At 42.6% G+C, this 20,333-nt stretch overlaps 1 protein-coding gene across 2 annotated transcripts; it reads right to left on the bottom strand.

The window, feature by feature from the left end:
* Positions 1-1,783: 1,783 nt before the first annotated feature.
* On the bottom strand, positions 1,784-19,503 carry LOC129837363 (vascular endothelial growth factor A-A-like). Of its 2 annotated transcripts, XM_055903467.1 has the most exons (7): positions 18,618-19,503; positions 17,268-17,310; positions 13,199-13,395; positions 12,525-12,601; positions 12,031-12,063; positions 4,856-4,987; positions 1,784-3,571 (listed from the first exon to the last, which is right to left on the bottom strand). In XM_055903467.1, exons 1-7 carry the CDS (start codon positions 18,684-18,686, stop codon positions 3,550-3,552), a joined length of 573 nt encoding a protein of 190 aa, XP_055759442.1. In that variant the 5' UTR covers positions 18,687-19,503; the 3' UTR covers positions 1,784-3,549. The 2 variants fall into 2 exon arrangements, with proteins under 2 accessions (XP_055759442.1, XP_055759443.1); XM_055903468.1 differs by lacking the exon at positions 4,856-4,987 and having other exon boundaries at positions 18,618-19,420.
* Positions 19,504-20,333: the final 830 nt, after the last annotated feature.

Consider the following 20,333-nt stretch of genomic DNA (forward strand, 5'->3'; position numbering starts at 1 on the left):
TCAAGTTGAAACTTCCTTTTAAGTATACAAAGTGAAAATGCGCCTGAACCTGGCGGTTAGCCTATACCTGAAGGTTATTCGAACGTTATTCAAATACAGGCCTCATTGGGAATTTCCTGGAGTGGTTGGATCAGCGTTTCCATGTTGTTCCGTGACTAAGCAAAAAAACAGCACCAAGTGCCAGGGTGCTGTTTACCTTAAATGTGATTAATGACCTACAGTACACAGGCATGCTGACGCTGACCAACACAAGAGGAAGAAGGAAGAGATGGAGGGAGGAGGATGAAGAAGATAAGGATGTCAAATAAAATCCAAGATAATAGGCTTCCTCCTTCCTCCTTCTCTCTGGGGTTTATTTATAGAGAGAGCCACTGCTACTCTTTTCTTAGTGGAGGTAGAATGCATGAAACGACATAACCACATAGCCATTGGGTACTTTTGGACTCTAATTAGAGAGGTTCGGTATAAAAAATCACAAACCACTCCTGACAGAAAAAAAATCCACTTTTTCAGAGATTCTTTGTGAACAATTCGGGTAAATGATTTGAAATATGGCACAAAGTCAATTCTTGGTTCTGACATTATATGGGAGTTGATTATCTTCTCCTCTGTTGTTCATTGTAAGTTATTGTGTTGAGGTGACCACTTAACCAAGGGCTATAGTGCTATGGCGCCATTGTAATGTAAAGGCAATGTTTGCAAAAAAGTGCATTCATGGTAAACGCTGCATATGTCGGCTCAATCGGAAACGACCTTTCCCTTCAATCACGCTATAGCACGGAACTTCTGCGATGCGTATCGAAGTGAAAGTGAATCTACCATCTTTAAAAAAAAATTACATCTGCCATTCATGTACTGTTAAGTATGAATAGATCCAAACCTTTTGTGGCTTCTTTTGTTTCAATGTTTATTTTATGGTTTAATTACCAGTTGGACCTACTTTGATCATGCAAAGGACCATGACACCTATGGTCCCATTTGCGGCAATGTAGAAAAAACATAAACTTCCTGCAACTGTATTGCACTTTGTACTGCACTTTGTATTGCATCAGTGCTTAATGTAATGTAATTTCTGAAACTTTTTGAATGTAGGCCTACATACAGGTAACTGCCAAAATAATGGAAACACTTGAGTACAGTAAATGACGGATACAACATATATTGAAAGCAGGTGCTTTCACACAGGTGTGGTTTCTGAGTTAATTAAGCAGTTAGCATCCCATCATGCTTAGGGTCATGCTGGGCAGGCCACTATTTCGGCCATTATTTTGGATATCATGGCTACGCCCCCATAGGATGACAATGCCCCCATCCACAGGTCACTGAATGGTTTGACGAGCATGAAAACGATGTAAACCATACGTCATGGTCGTCTCAGTCACCAGGTCTCAACTCAGTTGAATACTTATGGGAGATTCTGGAGCGGCGCCTGAGACAGACTTTTCCACCACCATCAACCAAACACCAAATAACGGAATTTTGCGTGGACGAATGATGTTGCATCCATCCAATAGAGTTTTAGACAATTGTAGAATCTATGCCAGGGTGCATTGAAGCTGTTCTGGCTTGTGGTGGCCCAATGCCCTTTAAGACACGTTACTTGGGGCGGAAAGTCTCCTAGGGGTTAGAGCGTTGGACTAGAAACCGAAAGGTTGCAAGATCGAATCCCAGAGCTGACAAGGTAAAAATCTGTCGTTCTGCCTCTGAACAAGGCAGTTAACCCTCTATTCCTAGGGCGTCATTGAAAATAAGAATTTGTTCAGTTAAATAAAGGTAAAATAAATTAAAATCTTGGTATTTCCTTTATTTTGGCACTGCATGTATTTTTTTTGGCACTGTCTTGTACTTTTAAGATGCCTTATCAATTGGCTTAGGAATGATTAATAAAGCAGGATTGTGTTGTATTGTTACTTGATCAAATTATTTTAGATTGATCAAAATGTCAGAGGTAATTTCAAAACAGTTAAAAAGAGGCTTCCAAAGAGAACTGCATTTTCTGTTTAATAAAAAACAATATATTTTCTAAATAAATATAGTTAATAGTTACACTAAAAACAAAAAAATATGTTACTATTGTAAAACTGATCATTTTACAGCACCAATAAATATATTAATGTGAAAATATACTAAAAATGTGTCTGTACATGATACAACAAACAAAAAAAGCATTTCTGACACGGAAATACAAATAGAATGTTTCTTTTTTCATCAAAGGGCAGAGAGCATCGTCTCCTAATGCTCCTGGTTAGGCCCCACTAGGCCAAGTCCTGTTCTGGCTAAAGTGGGCTGGCCAGAGTCTCGGTCTCTCAGTGTGGAGTTCTCCCAAGTTGACCAAGGTCAGGGAGACGCCCTCAGTCCTCCTCATGACAAGTGCAAAAAACACATGTCCCGCCTGAAACTGCTACGTTGGCTGTGCATCTTTTCACAAACACATTTGTGGCAGGGTTTGTTTGTAACAAAGTCAAGACACATGCTACCAGCCTCTCTAGCCCAACAAAACATACAGTATCTCATTTTCAGGAATGTTGAAGTTTATCTTTCGCTTCTTTTTAAAAAAAGAAATACATCTACAGTTTTCCATGGCCAAACAGATTGGTGATAACATTGCCAGGTGAAGAAGTAAAATCAATATCAACCATAACACTGAATATAAATATATAAATTAAATGCACAGAATACTGAAAATATTCTAGCATTATAAATTAGATGTAGTGTACTAGACAAAGGGATATTAGGTAAGTATATACAGATCGTTTTTTTCTTTCTATAATGGACTATGCTTTAATGTGTGTGTGTGCAATTATATCTTTGGAAAACAAATGAAGACAAACAAAGCAAATAGAGATGATCGATTTTGAAAGTGGCGAGTTGAATGCCACTGCTCCTAAGCGGAAGACGGAATCGCGTTCAGTATTGTCTCGTCTCCATACATACCTACGTTTAATATCCCTTTAGAATTATTCGCACACCGAGTCTTATCTGGTATCAGTAGATACAGCGGTGACCAAAAAAAATAACCCCGTAGAGGAAGTAGTTCTGCTTTCTCACAGTTCTCCAGACCTTCAGGAGGTCCGAGGAGAAACATGTTTCCGTTGCACCTCTCAGTGAAGTTATGGTCACGATTTCTCTTCGTTTTTTTTTTTTTATATCGATATATTTAACATACTCATATCCACAGCAGACCAACATCCAGTGAAGTGTTACATAAAATAAAATGACAAAAAAACTCCCAGTCCTATCCACGCGAAGGCCCAAACACCCTGGCCACTAAACATTTGTCCAATTCACACGCCAGACAGTGGCGCATTCGTTCACTTTATAATGTCTCGGTTTTTTTTTATAGCAGCAGTACACAATGTCATTTTAGAATATATATATATATATATTAGAAATACAACGGCATGTTGCCGTCTCAGTCTCTCTCCGTCGTTCGCTCTTGCTTGTTCTTTCATTGTAATTTTCAGTCCATCCAGGGAATGCGTCCTCAGGTTTCAAAGTGCTGTGCCAAGAAAATATTCCTTCATTTCATTGTCCCCCCCTCTCCTCATCTCATCTCCTTGGTTTGTCACATCTGTGGATGACAAGACATGACAGAAGGTTAGAAGATGGGCAACAAATCATCCTCCCAGCAGGGGTGTAGCCTGGAGCCAATCACATCACCCCAAATGTGGAAAACTCCTACAGCCCCTCCCTCTTCCTCCCCTGACCAATTGGAATCATGTTGCTGGTCACCCCACTCATGTGTGGCTCTCTAAATCCAGCAAACCGTGTGGGGGGCCCCTAAGGTTCAAAGGTCAGGGATGTATATAGTAGTGTCAAGGGAGGTCACCAACACAAGGCCTTGTGGGAGTTTCACCGGAAGCAGCCAGCTCTCCATTGGGCCACTGACTGAATACAGCCATTATTTGCAACCAATGGAGATGGAGTTTTAATCACCGATTAGTAATTGAGTTTAGGGCTACGCCTCGTAGGAGTTATGAGTAGGACCATTGGAAACGAGCAGCATGGACACCAGCTCTACATTCACTCAATTAAGAGCCTGTTCGTTCACAGTTACGAACCAAGGGAAACACTTTCCCTTTGAGTGTTAGTGTCGTGCATGAGTTAGTTCTGTCTTGAGTCCTGTACTGTGCTGACTTATAAACATGTCTGTCTATTTGTGTGATCAAGACTGGTAGAAGTTTAAAAACAACAATGGATGCTAAAATTCCCCTCCTACGCAGGTGGTTATATATATATATATATCTCCATGTAGCGATGGGAAAGAGATAAGGAGACTATGTTGGGAGATCAGTAGGATGATAAGTGTGGGTCTGAATAAATGGGCATTACTACAGACTGACCCAATACGGTACGGACTGTCTCACACACATAAAACCCAACACCCTACACACATCTTGCTTGGTGCTAGAATTTAGTATATATATATATATACTGCATTAATTTAAAGGGAATCTAAAGCGAGAAAGGGGCTGTTTTTTGCGTATTGTCTAGTTTAAGTGTCTGCCATGCAAAGGGAATATAAAATAGTATAGTATAGTATAAAATATACTACCTTTACAGAACACACAATAATAGAGTCACAGTTCTAACATCAAGGATGATGTTAAGAAGAGTCTCAGAATATTACGCACGACAACAGACAATACAAAACACGCTTACAAGCAAACAGTCCCACACAATTCTCAAATACAAACAAAAACAGTCTATAAGAAAGTGAGAAGCATGCATTTCTCAGCCGGAGGGAGAAAAGAAAAATCTAGCAAATGACAGAAGTGCAAAAAGGTGGATGGATGTAGATGAACGGAGTATAGATCAAAGTCACGTTGTTTATCAGAATAGTTCGTAAACAAACCTGCAAGCTCTTTCGTTTAACTCAAGTCGTCTGGACTTGCAGTCTAATTGTGTGAATTTGCAGGAGCATTTACAGGTGAGAGGGTCCTGCACAAACAAGCGCTTTCTTCTCTCTGAGCAAGGCTCACAGTGGCTGCAAGGGAAGCAAAAAGGGAGAAAGAGAGAGGTCTAAGCTATAGACCGTATCCAGCAGAAAAAGGGTGCATACAGGCACTCATGCACCAACCCCAACCCCCCCCCCCCCCCCCAACACAGGACGAACGTTTGAGCAACATCAGCTCAATACTTCTGCAGCCGCTGGGTGGTGTGAAGGTTGTTTGAGGTTGTGGGGCATTGTGATCGGGTTAGAAAGAGAGCGCATGTGAAGACTTTTCTACACACACGGGCCTGACCATGCTTGCATACACTCACACACTCTTTTCACACACTCTTTCATTCATCCTCTATAAATGGTATGACAAGCATTTGTGTGTTTGGGTCAATGAGATCAACATTGAATGAGAAAATGTGCACCATATACACAAAACAGGTGCACGTGATAAGGGAAAGGCCACGGCGTAAACACAGAACACATAGCATTCGCTTCCCAATCCACTCAGTGACATGCTCACAAGGGAGCAGCCATCTTTAAAAACCCATCTCTCCCAAAATCTGCCTATATTTCCCACTACAATTACCCTACAGACATGCTCACATGAGCGCCACAACTTAAATGGGTCGTTAGGATGACATTAGGATGATGGTTTGGGGCTGAGCAAGCGCAGGCTCAAGCACAATGTAAGGATGATAAAATACAGATCAAAGACAGATCTAATCGTATTAATTTCACTAGCCCAGTTTAAAGTCAAAGTAGATGCCGTCGCTGGTGCTTAAAGATGCAGTGTCTTTTACGGAGGTGAACATGTGAGATCGGGGGGGGGGGGGGGGGGGGGGGGGGGCACACACCACAGACAAAACAAGGGCAGAGACAGGGGGAGAGCTGCGACGCACCGGACGAGATGAAGCTACGCTTCGTCTCAGACGACGCAGTTGGCCGTATTTCTACGAGCTATGCGAGGTCAGATCACGTCTGGGTCATGTTCTAGGCCTTTCCGTCTAAAAGCAGGAACAAAGCAACCTACAGCAGCCCTTTTCGGTGTACCACTCAAGGCTACAGTAACTCTAACCAAACAAACTGAGCCAAGCCTGTCTACTTAAAGTAACCAAACCAATTGGCACTGTAGTGGTAGAGATTTAAGACAACAGTGTTGGTCCATCCACCCATCTGCTAAAACAAAAAGGCAACGGCGAAACAGAGCAAACTCCTAGCAGCATGTGGACTCAACATGGCATCGACTCTGCTGCCATGGATTAGTGAGGGGCTGGTAAAGAGCCATGCTTCATTCTGACATCGTCATTACCCGACAGTCGTCACTCACGTCAACTTCACGTCACTGCCCTCGCCATGGACTTAAGTGGCGTGTACGCCAGACCAACAAAAAAAAGGTTTCTTAAAAAAAAAAGCCAAACTAAGAGGTTTGCATTTTACAAGATAAAAACAAGGTCCTCCAAAATCAAACCAACCATCAAGGAGAAACATAGTGCCCATTTGCAGACACGCCACAGGCGAGGCCTCAGACCTCATCGTGCCAGTGTCTCTCTCTTTCTTTCTCTTTTGGTCATTGCCCCTGGAATATAGAGAACAGGGCAAAAGAGAAAAGGCACCTAAGTGGAGGCAGGGACACTCATACAGAGTTCAATCAATAGAGGTCAGGCCAAAGAGGAGACAAATCAATCAAGTCGGGCATCTCCCTTCTAATATAGTCTCCTAATTAGCGGTGGGATCGATCCCTTTTTGAACGTGTGTGGGTGTGTCTCTATGTAAATGCGTGCGTCTATGCATATCAAGGGCTCTATTTTCGGCTGGCGTTAAGGCGGCGCTCATGTGAAATGCACGTTAGTTTGCAATTTCGTCACGTAAAAAAACGCCAAGTTCGGTAATTTACCCGTCTTATATCAGCACGCTTGCACTCAGATGGGAGGGGTGGAAATATTTTAGGCGTGTTCTTAAAAACATGATCCAAAGTGATAATTTCAGACAGCGCTGGTAGGGATATTTAAGACCAACCAAAAGCTGGTTTTAGTGGTAAAAACAGTTGGTTATGGCATGAATGTTGACAGCGGAAACTCAGCCTATACAGCCGTGAAGCACACTGCCCATATTTATTTATTTATTTCACCTTTATTTAACCAGGTAGGCAAATTGAGAACACGTTCTCATTTACAATTGCGACCTGGCCAAGATAAAGCAAAGCAGTTCGACACATACAACAACACATAGTTACACATGGAGTAAAACAAACATACAGTCAATAATACAGTGAAAATAAGTCTATATACAATATGAGCAAGTGAGGTGAGATAAGGGAGGTGAAGGCAAACAAAATATATATATAAAAAAAAAAATATATATATATATATATATATATATATATAAAAAGGCCATGGTGGCGAAGTAAATACAATATAGCAAGTAAAAAAAATAACACCTGGAATGGTTGGTTTGCAGTGGAAGAAGGTGCAAAGTAGAGATAGAAATAATGGGGTGCAAAGGAGCAAAATAAATAAATACAGTAGGTAAAGAGGTAGTTGTTTGGGCTAAATTATAGATGGGCTATGTACAGGTGCAGTAAACTATGAGCTGCTCTGACAGCTGGTGCTTAAAGCTAGTGAGGGAGATAAGTGTTTCCAGTTTCAACGCATAGAACAATAGTAGCCTAATGTGCTTTTGGTGCCTGTATACTTTGTATATAGAAACATAAAAACTCCCATTTTGTATTTGTATTTCTTATGGATCCCCATTAGCTGCTGCTTTGGCAGGTCCTCACCAGACATCACGGGCAAGAACTTTGCCTCTGGGCACAAACCCACCGTTGCTGGACCAGACAGGACTGGCAAAAAGTGCTCTTCACTGATGAGTCGCAGTTTTGTCTCACCAGAGGTGATTATCGGATGAGTGTTACACCGAGGCCTGTACTCTGGAGCGGGATCGATTTGGAGGTGGAGGGTCCGTCATGGTCCGGGGCGGTGTGTCACAGCATCATCGGACTGAGCTTGTTGTCATTGCAGGCAATCTCAACGCTGTGCCTTACAGGGAAGACATCCTCCTCCCTCATGTGATACCCTTCCTGCAGGCTTATCCTGACATGACCCCCCAGCACTACAATGCCACCAGCCATACTATTCGTTCTGTGTGTGATTTCCTGCATGACAGGAATGTCAGTGTTCTGCCATGGCCAGCGAAGAGCCCGGATCTCAATCCCATTGAGCACATCTGGGACCTGTTGGATCGGAGGGTGAGGGCTAGGGCCATTCACCCCAGAAATGTCTGGGAACTTTCATGTGCTTGGTGGAAGAGTGGGGTAACATCTCACAGCAAGAACTGGAAAATCTGGTGCAGTCCATGAGGGGATGCACTGCAATACTTAATGCAGCTGGTGGCCACACCATACTGACTGTTACTTTTGATTTTGACCCCCTGCTTTATTCAGGGACACATCATTCCATTTATGTTAGTTACATGTCTGTGGAACTTGTTCAGTTTATGTCTCAGTTGTTGAATCTTGTTATGTTCATACGAATATTTACACATGCTAAGTTTATTTTCAGCAAACGCAGTTGACAGTGAGAGGTCGTTTCTTTTTTTGCTGAGTTTAGTACTGTGTGCCTCCCATAGTCTGTCTTGGACTTGGGGACTGTGAAGAGACCTCTTGTGGCATGTCTTGTGGGGTATGCATGGGTGTCCAAGCGGTGTGCCAGTAGTTTAGACAGACAGCTCGGTGCATTCAACATGTCATAAATAAAAGTAGTGATGAAGTCAATCTATCCTCCATTTTGAGCCAGGAGAGATTGACATGCATATCATTATATTAGCTCTCTGTGTACATCCAAGGGCCAGCTGTGCTGCCCTGTTCTGGGCCAATTGCAATTTTCCTAAGTACTTTTTTGTGGCACCTGACCACAAGTAGTCAAGGTGCGACAAAACTAGGGCCTGTAAGACCTGCCATGTTGATAGTGTTGTTAAGAAGGCAGAGCATTGCTTTATTACAGACAGACTTCTCCCTATCTTAGCTACTACTGCATCAGTATGTTTTGACCATGACAGTTTACAATCTAGGGTTACTCCAAGCAGTTTAGTCATCTCAACTTACTCAATTTCCACATGATTTATTACAACATTTAGTTGAGGTTCAGGGTTTAGTGAGTGTTTTGTCCAAATACAATGCTTTTAGTTTTAGAAATAACTTATTCCTTGCCACTCACTCTGAAACTAACTGCAGCACTTTGTTAAGTGTTGCAGTCATTTCAGTCACTGTCGTAGCTGACGTGTATAGTGCTAAGTCATCCGCATACATAGACTCAAAGTATAGCCTCCCCTCCCCGCAATGAAGGCTTTTTTACCCAAGACTGTCGATACAGGGTTTGGCTCCTGAGACCGCTTGGAAATAAATCTTAAATCACCAAAGCTTTATTTAAATATAACGGTTGAGAGGAGTAAAACAGTGAGCTGACGTTCCCTTTTTATCTATAATAATACAATCTCTACCCGGCACAGCCAGAAGAGGACTGGCCACCCATCATAGCCTGGTTCCTCTCTAGGTTTCTTCCTAGGTTCTGACCTTTCTAGGGAGTTTTTCCGAGCCGCCGTGCTTCTGCATTGCTTGCTGTTTGGGGTTTTAGGCTGGGTTTCTGTACAGCACTTTGAGATATCAGCTGATGTAAGAAGGGCTTTATAAATACATTTGATCTATGCATTGTAGGTAGGCCCACATTATTTTAGTCATGCGGTCCCATTTTGGATGTGTGTAAACCCCCCCCCCCCCCCCGATGATGTAAGCTACGTGTCATGCCCATCATGAAATGAAAGATGAGAACCTCGTTGAACACCGGTGAACCTCGTATTTAGAAGTTATCTGTAACAATTGCCTGTTTTCCGTTTCCTATGTTCAAAACCCAACCCCTCCCTTAGGCCTACTATAACAAAGGCTGGTTCAACAGCAATGCGCGTCTTTTTATCATGCCAATTTGATGACATCATTACATGTTACAATTATTTATTGTTGTAAAAAAAAAAAAAAAAAAGATTGGTTGTAATAACATTAAAAGAAAAACAAGCAATCTTATTAGAATGATTCACCTTCCTGGTTTTATTTGTTTTGTTTAGAATTTGATTAGAACTATTCGTTCTCTTTGTAGACCTTATCCATCATGAATTTAATATTGCTTATTGACAATGTTTGTCATGTCTGTGCTCAGCTATAAATGCAATTTACAGTAGGCCTAGCCCCTATCCTATATGGGAATGCTATTCAAGCCTTGCAATTACTTAGAACAATGTGGCTTTCAAATGGTTTTAAAGTTAACGTTTTCAGCAAAGATAGGTCTTCATTTTGTTACTTCGTGTCTGTAAGCCATTTAAAAAAAATTATAACGGACTCACATTGGAATTGGCGTTTATTCCTAGTCGATACATAAAAATACTGTAAATACACAACTTGAAGCAGCAACACATTTTGCCATGGAGCACGTTCTGATAGGCCAGTGAGGGGCCAAGCCTCGACACCCACAACTAGTCTATTCATCAACACCCTGCCCTTTCGCGCCGACACCGTCAAATGCGCAGATAATTGTAACAGTGAAAAAAACTCAAATATTTCTGACACACCCGTGAACCTACGGCGCTACCGCCTTCCCTTAGATTTACCATTGAGTTACGTTTGTTAAAAACAGAGCCCCAAGTGTTGGTCGAGAGCATTATGTACAGTGTGCATTTCAGTGAAAGACTGAGGGTGTGTCTGAGCTCATGAATGGGCAGTCTTTTTCCTGCACCCTACCCTGCCTGGGGTGAGCTGTCTGCCTACGTGCTGCGTGACAGGCAGAGGTGTGTGTGGCACAACGCGAGGACAAGGCTCAGCCCCATGACAAACGGATTTGATTTAGCCCTAACATGATCCCCATCTCTCCTCCACTGATCCACGGGGCATTAACCCTGCGTGGTTCTTATCCAATTAAAACGAGGGACGTCCTCTGACGTGCCAGCTGCAGCTGAGGTGGCTAAAGACATATACACACACACACACCCTTGCATCAACACTGACAGTCACTAAATTTCGCTCCCTCCACACTGCCTGTAACTAACCACGTCCACTGCGTCGCCGTCTCCAGGCTCATCCACTATTTACAACTCTAAAAATAAAAATGGTTCAACTGAATGACACCTGTTGCAATGATTACAGTGTGGAAGTAGCCACGAGGGCCGAGGGTCAGGCTCGAGCAACTGGAGCTAAGAAGAAGACTGCTGGACAGCCCGGCCAGTCGCGGGTGGTCTGGCACTAGCTAACGACCTCAACCCGACTGTTACAGCCGCACAGTAAAGCACTAAAAGTACTAAACCAACCGCCATAAAACGAACAGAGCCTGTCAGGAAGACAAAACGGAAACAAACGTAAAAATAAAAATCCATTCTCTTATCAGCACCAGCAAAGATAGAGGAGAGAGGCTGTTTTTTTCTCTCCATAAGGTGTGCTGCTAGTCCTCTAACTCCCACAAGGCAGGGAACACGGAGAACTAGGCCTCTACCTCCCCTCCATCGCTATGTAAAAAAGAGAGAGACGGGGCTATGTGGTGCGGTGTAGGAGCCTATGAGGTGCTGATAATCCCAATCACTAGTAGAGAAGGCACCCTAACACTTCCTCTCACCACCCTTCCAAATGATCGACTCAATCCTATCAGCAGGAGTAGGGCAGCTGCTGACTTCTCAGTGCAGCAGGGGTAAAAGATACTGCAGCTTCACCGTTACTATTAGCATTAGCGTTAGTGCTAACCCACATGGTCACTGGTACCACAGTGTCCAGCTGGCTGCTTCTCATCTGCATGTACAGTGGCCAAACAACATGAGGAATACTGAATACTTATTGGTTCGCGAGGATTAGGCCCCCAGCCCTCTGTGTTAAGTTAACACGTCTGTGGGAAAGGGATGATGATTGGTTGGGAAACTGGTCAATCAATATATTGAGATATTTTGGGGCTGGCAGACAGAGCTGTTTCGACCGTTTGAATATCAGAGTGGGAGCCAAACTGAACACAGAAAGCTCCCTCCCCTCATCCCACAAATAACAAGGCAAAACGTGTACTTACTTCTCTTTCTTTGCTTTAACTTCTGGCTTTGGTCTGAAATTAAGAGGAAAATAGAGAACAAAACATTTAGTTTTAGATCTAGCTTTTTATTAAAGGCCCAGTGCAGTCAAAAACATGATTTCCTATGTTTTATATATATTTCTACACTATGACGTTAGAATAACACTTTAAAATTGTGATAATTATGATAATGCCATTTTAGTGTAAGAGCTGTTTGAAAAGACCGACTGAAATGTCAGCCTGTTTTGGTGGGATGGAGTTTTGGCTTAAATAATTAGTTAATAGACCAATAAGAAAGATATTCCCAAATCCCTCTGCCAATAACAGCTAGTTTTCAGTTTAACATTTTAATTGAAAACAATCTCAGTAAGGTACTTAATTGTTACCCAGAAATGATTTGATATTGAGATAAAAACAGCTGCATTGGACCTTTAACCGGTAAGCAAAAAAACATTGAAGCCTGAAATCATTATAGGCCTGAGAAAAGTTCTTACCTGCATTCACACTTTCGATGTTCTGTGAAACTTAACAGAAAATGATGTTGCGATACTCTCTGTTTCACTTGTATTACCTGTAGAGAAACATAAGACATTAAACATTCAAATTTACATTGAAAAAGGGTTTATAGTCTCTTACTTGGGTCAATCCCCCCCCCGCCCAAACCAAATTCCTCTGCCGCAACATCACTACCTCAGAGATTCTTAGTGAGTGATTGCTCTGGCCACTAGCTGATCACTAGCTAACCGGTCGGTGAAGACAGGGCGACACCATAGCCAGGCATGCGCTGTATCACATTCCTATAGCTTATTCCTCTCCACCCTAGGCTCATGCCAACAGTAAGTCCTGACTCCTGACCATGGCCAAGAGAGACTTCAACCTCATAAACAGGGGCATAAACAGGGCGTGCAAGGGTAAACAAAATGGCTGACATGCCAGGCCCCTGCTGCTTCACTTTTTCCATGGGACAGAGAGAGACGCAAAGCGAGCGAGAGCGAGAGAGACAGAGAGAACCCGTGAGAAAAGGAATGGAAGAGAGAAAGGACCCACGAGAGATATGGAAGAGAGAGGGGGTTATAAGTGATATGAGAGAGATGGAATGAGAGAGAGAGAGAGGGGAGAACAAATCCCCTGTTCACCGGTCCCGGCGAGAGTTGGAGTCGGCGCTTACCTCCATGGTAACGTTTTTTGTTTCCGTGGGGACACACTCGAGCGCCTCGTCGTTGCAGCATCCGGCGCAGCGCATGAGCACCACGCACGAGGGGATGTAGGTGTGCTCAATCTCATCTGGATACTCCTGGAAGATGTCCACCAGCATCTCCCGTGTCCGACACATGCTCTTGTTATACACGTCCATGAACGGGACCACTGCAGGAGGAAGAGCAGAGGGAGAACATCAGTACGGCTTCCTTCTCAGCCTCACTGTGCCGTAGATAACTGTCAGTAACATTGAGATTCCTTGAGGTAACATCAGTGGCAACCCTACCACAAAACTGCTATACTGTAGACAGCAGCACATCCATCCTCTCCACTTAGTAAAACTCTCCAATGCATTCTCTTTCATCCTCCTTTCCTCACTCATTCTTCAGTTGTGTGCCCTTTTCTCCTTTATCCTAACTCTCCATGCCTCGTCTACTTCCTAGAATCCCCCATCTGCTCTGGTTCCGTTTGGCAGTGGAAGAGAGTACTTGTGTGCCTTTGTGGTCGTCAAAAGGTACAGGCATTCGTTTCCTGAGTGGTTCCCATTGCTAAAGCCAGCTTAGCAGATGAACAAAGCCACATATATATTATTTCAGATGTAACAAAGCAGACTATTGTGCTGACAAGGATCTTAATGTCCCCCAGCAAAATAATGTCAAACCTGCTCATGTGCTCACAGCTGTCTAAAGCCCAGAACACATTCAAACCCACACACAAGGACAATTACAACACATCCACACGTTTAAGCTACACGATCTAAACTCGCTCACACATGCCATATACAGTTGAAGTAAAAAGAAAAACCCTTGAATGAGTAGGTTTGTCCAAACTTTTGACTGGTACTATATATACAGTTGAAGTCGGAAGTTTACATACACCTTAGCCAAATGCATTTAAACTCAGTTTTTCACAATTCCTGACATTTAATCCTAGTAAAAATTCCTGGTCTTAGGTCAGTTAGGATCACCACTTTATTTTAAGAATGTGAAATGTCAGAATAATAGTAGAGAGAATTATTTATTTCAGCTTTTATTTCTTTCATCACATTCCCAGTGGGTCAGAAGTTTACATACACTCAACTAGTATTTGGTAGCATTGCCTTTAAAATTGTTTAACTTGGGTCAAACGTTTCAGGTAGCTTTCCACAAGCTTCCCACAATAAGTTTGGTGAATTCTGGCCTATTCCTCCTGACAGAGCTGGTGTAACTGAGTCAGCTTTGTAGGTCTCCTTGCTCACACACGCTTTTCAGTTCAGCCCACAAATGTTCTATAGGATTGAGGTCAGGGCTTTGTGATGGCCACTCCAATATCTTGACTTTCTTGTCCTTAAGCCATTTTGCCACAACTTTGGAAGTTTGCTTGAGGTCATTGTCCATTTGGAAGACCCATTTGCGACCAAGCTTTAACCTCCTGACTGATGTCTTGAGATGTTGCTTCAATATATCCACATACTTTTCCATCCTCATGATGCCATCTATTTCGTGAAGTGCACCAGTCCCTCCTGCAGCAAAGCACCCCAACAACATGATACTGCCACTCCCGTGCTTCACGGTTGGGATGGTGTTCTTCAGCTTGCAAGACTCCCCCTTTTTCCTCCAAACATAACGATGGTCATTATGGCCAAACAGTTCTATTTTTGTTACATGAGATCAGAAGACATTTCTCAGAAAAATACAATTGTTTTCCCCATGTGCAATTGCAAACCATAGTGTGGCTTTTTTTATGGCGGTTCTGGAGCAGTGGCTTCTTCCTTGCTGAGCGGCATTTCAGGTTATGTCGATATAGGACTCGCTTTACTGTGGATATAGATACTTTTGTACCTGTTTCCTCCAGCATCTTCACAAGGTCCTTTGCTGTTGTTCTGGGATTGATTTTAACTTTTCGCACCAACGCACATTCATCTCTAGGAGACAGAACGCGTCTCCTTCCTGGGCGGTATGACAGCCGCGTAGTCCCATGGTGTTTATCCTTGCATACTATTGTTTGTACAGATAAACATGGTACCTTCAGGCGTTTGGAAATTGCTCCCAAGGTGAACCAGACTTGTGGAGGTCTACAATTTCTATTCCGAGGTCTTGGCTGATTTCTTTTGATTTTCCCATGATGTCAAGCAAAGAGGCACTGAGTTTGAAGGTAGGCCTTGAAATACATACACAGGTACACCTTCAACTGACTCAAATGATGTCAACTAGCCTATCAGAAGCTTCTAAAGCCATGACATCCTTTTCTGGAATTTTCCAAGCTGTTTAAAGGCACAGTCAACTTAGTGTATGTAAACTTCTGACCCACTGGAATTGTGATACAGTGAATTATGAAATAATCTGTCTGTAAACAATTGTTGGAAAAAATTACTTGTGTCATGCACAAAGTATATGTCCTAACTGACTTGCCAAAACTATAGTTCGTTAACTAGAAATTTTTGGAGTGGTTGAAAAACTAGTTTTAATGACTCCAACCTAAGTGCATGTAAACTTCCAACTTCAACTGTACATACAACCCACAATTCCTCAGATGCTGACTAACCCTACCCATCTCCATCCCAGAATAATCCCCCCACGCTCCATCCTATGGACTGGTTTCCCAGCGACACCGTCCCCCTCCTGACCCCCAGGTCATCCGAGCAGCCCATGACCTCAGGCTGTGCGGTGCCAGGGTTCACCTCTGACATGTGACCCCCGGCAGCCCACCCCTTAATCAGTCGGCCTGGTCAGTTGCCACCTAATGCTACAACAACATCCTGAGACACCACTGCCTGCCTGCCGTAGCTGGATCTGTTACTCCTTCTCAAACCATGCACTGCTGCTGCTAGCCCATGGATGACCTGCCTTGTCAGCAGATGCAGTGTCCATACCTCCCTTTATCCCTCCCAGCACCTGCTCTCAGAGGAGAAGCCCTGGCCAGGCCAGCCTGTAGGGAGAGAAAGGCTGTCAGTCTGTCTCGATGCCATAGACAGGAGTGTCTCCGTCTACAGCCCAAGGTCACCAGCCCAAAACGTCTCCCTATGCTGTTCTGGCTCTGCGGAGCCCCACAGTCTCTCTCTGCACAGCTGCTGCTTCACACGCTGTCTAGCAGAGTTCTAGTACCTAGGCAACATTTGTTTTAATGTGATTGTGTGTGTGTGTGTGTGTGTGTGTGTGTGTGTGTGTGTGTGTGTGTGTGTGTGTGTGTGTGTGTGTGTGTGTGTGTGTGTGTGTGTGTGTGTGATTGTGTGTGATTGTGTGTGTGTGTGTGTGTGTGTGTGTGTGTGTGTGTGTGTGTGTGTGTAATGAAGGTCAGAAGCCGCTAACAGGTGTCAGAGAAAAGGAAGGGAGTCGCTGCCCTTGTGCTGTGAATAACAAACAACCACAATTCAATTCCTGTGTTTTCTCTACTGATGACCAGTCCCTGATGTATGACAGTGAGTAACCTGTCTGTGTTCACTATTGACCAACATGGCTAACCTTGAACACAGCTAACAAGTGAAACACACTCTGTCGCTGTCAATAAACAAACATAACCATGCGTACAGCCTTGGACCGAGGCTGACATGCTTTGTCCAATAAAAATGATACAATCTGATCATATGTTTGCCATGTGACCAAATCACAAGAGGAGGAAGAAAAAGGCAAAAATAAAACATGAATTCAGCAGTGGCCTTGAATTCATTCGGTAATCTTGTCTGTTAACATATACCAGACTATTTAGATCAGACACACTTTGATGGTAATTCCAAAGTCCCAAGTAAAGCCTTTTCCTCAGGGACTCACTACTAAGACTTCAATATAGCACTATATGATACCCATCTTCTCTCACTGATAGAGAGGGAGCATTGCTACAATGTAAAGATGTTGTTACGACAATAGCCATGTGCAATAGCCAATTTGTCAAAAACTTATTTTCATTGAAGGCCTAAACTTGAAAAGGTATTTTCTGTGAAAATTCCGATTCAGAATATGTACACTAGGTGGCTATTTACACATCAAATCCCCCAATAAGGGTAAAACACAGAAGAAACTTCTACAATATTGCACTTGTAATACATTTGTACATTCAACACTTACCATCATTTTCACTCTTCTCCCCGTCCTTGGGTATGTGGGCTGTCTGTAGAAAAGAACAGGTAAGCCCATTAGAGCAAGCTTGACGTCTTAGCCTATGTCATACACATTTTTTATATGGTAGGCTATGCATCACGTTGTAAAAAGGCAATGCAGTTTTGCCTCCCTGAATTATGTGTACATCATTTCCATAATGTAACTGCATGCACAATCATTTTTGGTATGTCCGTAAGCCATTAGCTTATTATACAGCAAGACTCCAATACATTCCCCCTTTATTATGACAGCTAGCCGACTTCATTGAATATTTCCCCCGCCTATGGGCAAGTGCAGAGGGAAAATGGCATCACAGCAGTGCTTCAGTCACGTTATCACCGGAACCTAGACTGTTGCAATAGCTCTTCAATATTGCGTGAGAAAGAAGCCTATGTAATTGTATAGCTGAAAGAGTGAGATGGATTGCCCATTGTTAGCGTTTACACGTTGTACAGAGTATCGTAAACATTTTAGTAATATTTTTGTATTAACAAGGCCTAAGTTTAATATAAACGGGCTATTATTAGCCTTAAGTAGGGAGTGAAATACACGTTGACACTTCATACCTTCTGCGACCCAGCTAGGCTATTCGGTTCGGGGCCAACAGGTTTGCACTCTCCTTGCGCTCTCAATAGACAGGACGTCTGGACTTTGCTTTTCGTTACAGTAGACTAGCCTACAAACGAGAGCAAATACATTGCCGATATTGGAATCAACCCACTGGACACACACATCAATTCAACCTCTATTACACGTTGGTTCGATGGAAACAACGTTGGTTCAACCAGTGTGTGGCCAGTGGGAATAGTGACGTTGTGTTGTCGTGATTTTATTCAATAGGAATCCAATTGAATTAAATCACGACAATAGTGATTTTGGATTATGTTAGTGTGATGAGGCAACTCATTTCACTTTTACGTCACTCAAAATTCCGATTTTGCCTAGCCTACTATTTCGTTGACATTAATGCCGGGTGCATTGTGCATTTTCAAAAGTTATAATAATAACAATAATACAAATAATAGCCTAATTATAATATAAAATACAGCGTTAATTGGATAGGCTCATGACACTTTTTCCCAAAAGGACCAAAATGTATGTCAAACGTCAGGATTAACGATTCAAAGGTGACATAAAATCTGTAAATCCTAGGCCTAATGAGAGAAAGTGAATACATTGTAAGTGGCCTACAACACCTAGCAGCAAGTGACGAGGTTGTGCGATAAGGGCGATCACCTCATTAATGAAACATGAACAGCATTGTATTCCTAATTCAAACGCATCTGATCCCCCCTCCGATTTAAATATAATTCTCACCTTAACTGCATAAAAATGAAGCTGAAGCAGCGCTGCAAATAATAATTGTACAAAACTGCCAATGTTCATGATTGTAATTCCGAGGGTGAGTGGTACAGTTGTACAAAAATGTCAGGTGTCGTTTGGATCAGACACAATAATAAAAGAAAAAACACAACAACCAAAAAAATGCAACAATTTCTGGATAACTTAGTTATAGTAAAATCAAATCCATCCAAACATAGCAGACGTGCCACCTGAGAGGAATCCTTTTTCTTTTTGTATTGCAACCGCCTCTAAGGAATCTCAGAGAATAGCCCCAAAGAATGGTAACATCCAAAATGCGTCGGTCATCCGGAGACTCTGCCAAGATTTCTATTCTACATCCACATTAGAAACCCCATAATGGACTGAACATCTCCGTCCTATTATCTGCTCACCGGGATGAAAACTTTCACCAACTTCCGAAAGCAACTTAACGCAATGCCTCCACTGTGTGAAAGCGGCGGATGAGTTATAACAACATTGACCACAGTAGTGAGTGTGAGCGTTTGCCTATGCAAAGTGATCCGTTAGCAATCCTCCTTGAAACGCACTGAAACGGTCTCCCCTTTCCTTTGTATTTTACTATGACTTTGGGTTTGGACGTCCAGGCGCAGAATAGGGAGATCTTGTCATACACCTCCGTTTCTCGCTCGTGTAGCGCGTTTACTGTTCTCTGATCGTCAGCTATTGCGTTTAGCAATCGGACGTGTCGACTGTAGGACGATGTTTGCGCTCATTGGCTAGATCACCAATGTGGGCGTTACTGGTTGGTGGCGAGGGGTGGCGGGCGCGCTCCCATAAAATATTTAACAGTGATGTTCACATTCTGCGATTTGGTGAGTGCTTTTAGTCAGAATTTTGATGATAAATATAATACATGACACGTTTAAAATGGTAAGTATTAAATGGCCAATAGTTAGTTGTGTTGTTGGTGCATTTAATGGTCTCTTGTTGCCTTTTTTTTTGCAGCTTTTGAATCATTCATCATTGTGATAGCCATTTACCATTTTGTGGAAATATTAGAATTGACATACAAAAACCTTTGGTTGAAAAATAAGAAGTAGGTTAAAGTATTGGCGGCAAGAGTTACCATAAACAATGTGAAAATACCCAATTAGAAGCAGGCCAGGCCTATACTATTGCAGGAATCGCTTTTGCACCTAAAGTTAACATGCAGCGCTTGGAGGTGGTGGTGCACACATGTGTTTAGTTGATCAGTTAAACAGAGATTGTAACCTATATTGGACATTAGAGATGCCTGGATCTCTAAAAGGATACAGAGTACAGTAAGTGAGGATGGTCAGGTGTGAAAGAGTGGAGAGGGACTTGCAATGGCCTGGGCTGTATAGTGTTTTGCTTTTGTTGTACCACACACATGACGTTGAGTTCAGGAATCATCATTATCATAGCACTTTCTAGGTGCTGAAAGTTGCAAGAAATGATCCTTATTAGAAAGTAAGTCAAACTTTAGAAAATGATATGTTCCCAAGTGAGAATGACACTTGTGTTCAGGTGAGCTTTAGGAAGCTCTTAGCTAGGCATGGCTGAGCCAACACAATCAACTGAAACATGTCAGACTCTTGACCTGCGTGGACATATTGTTTGATATTGGAGGTTTTGTTTCAGCATTTAAGCATTTCAAAAGCACAATTGTTTTTGGTATTCATCCTGTTTCATCTGTCATGCAAATCA

This window comes from Salvelinus fontinalis, chromosome 38, assembly GCF_029448725.1.
Source record: "Salvelinus fontinalis isolate EN_2023a chromosome 38, ASM2944872v1, whole genome shotgun sequence".
In the NCBI taxonomy this organism is placed as follows: Eukaryota; Metazoa; Chordata; class Actinopteri; order Salmoniformes; family Salmonidae; genus Salvelinus; species Salvelinus fontinalis.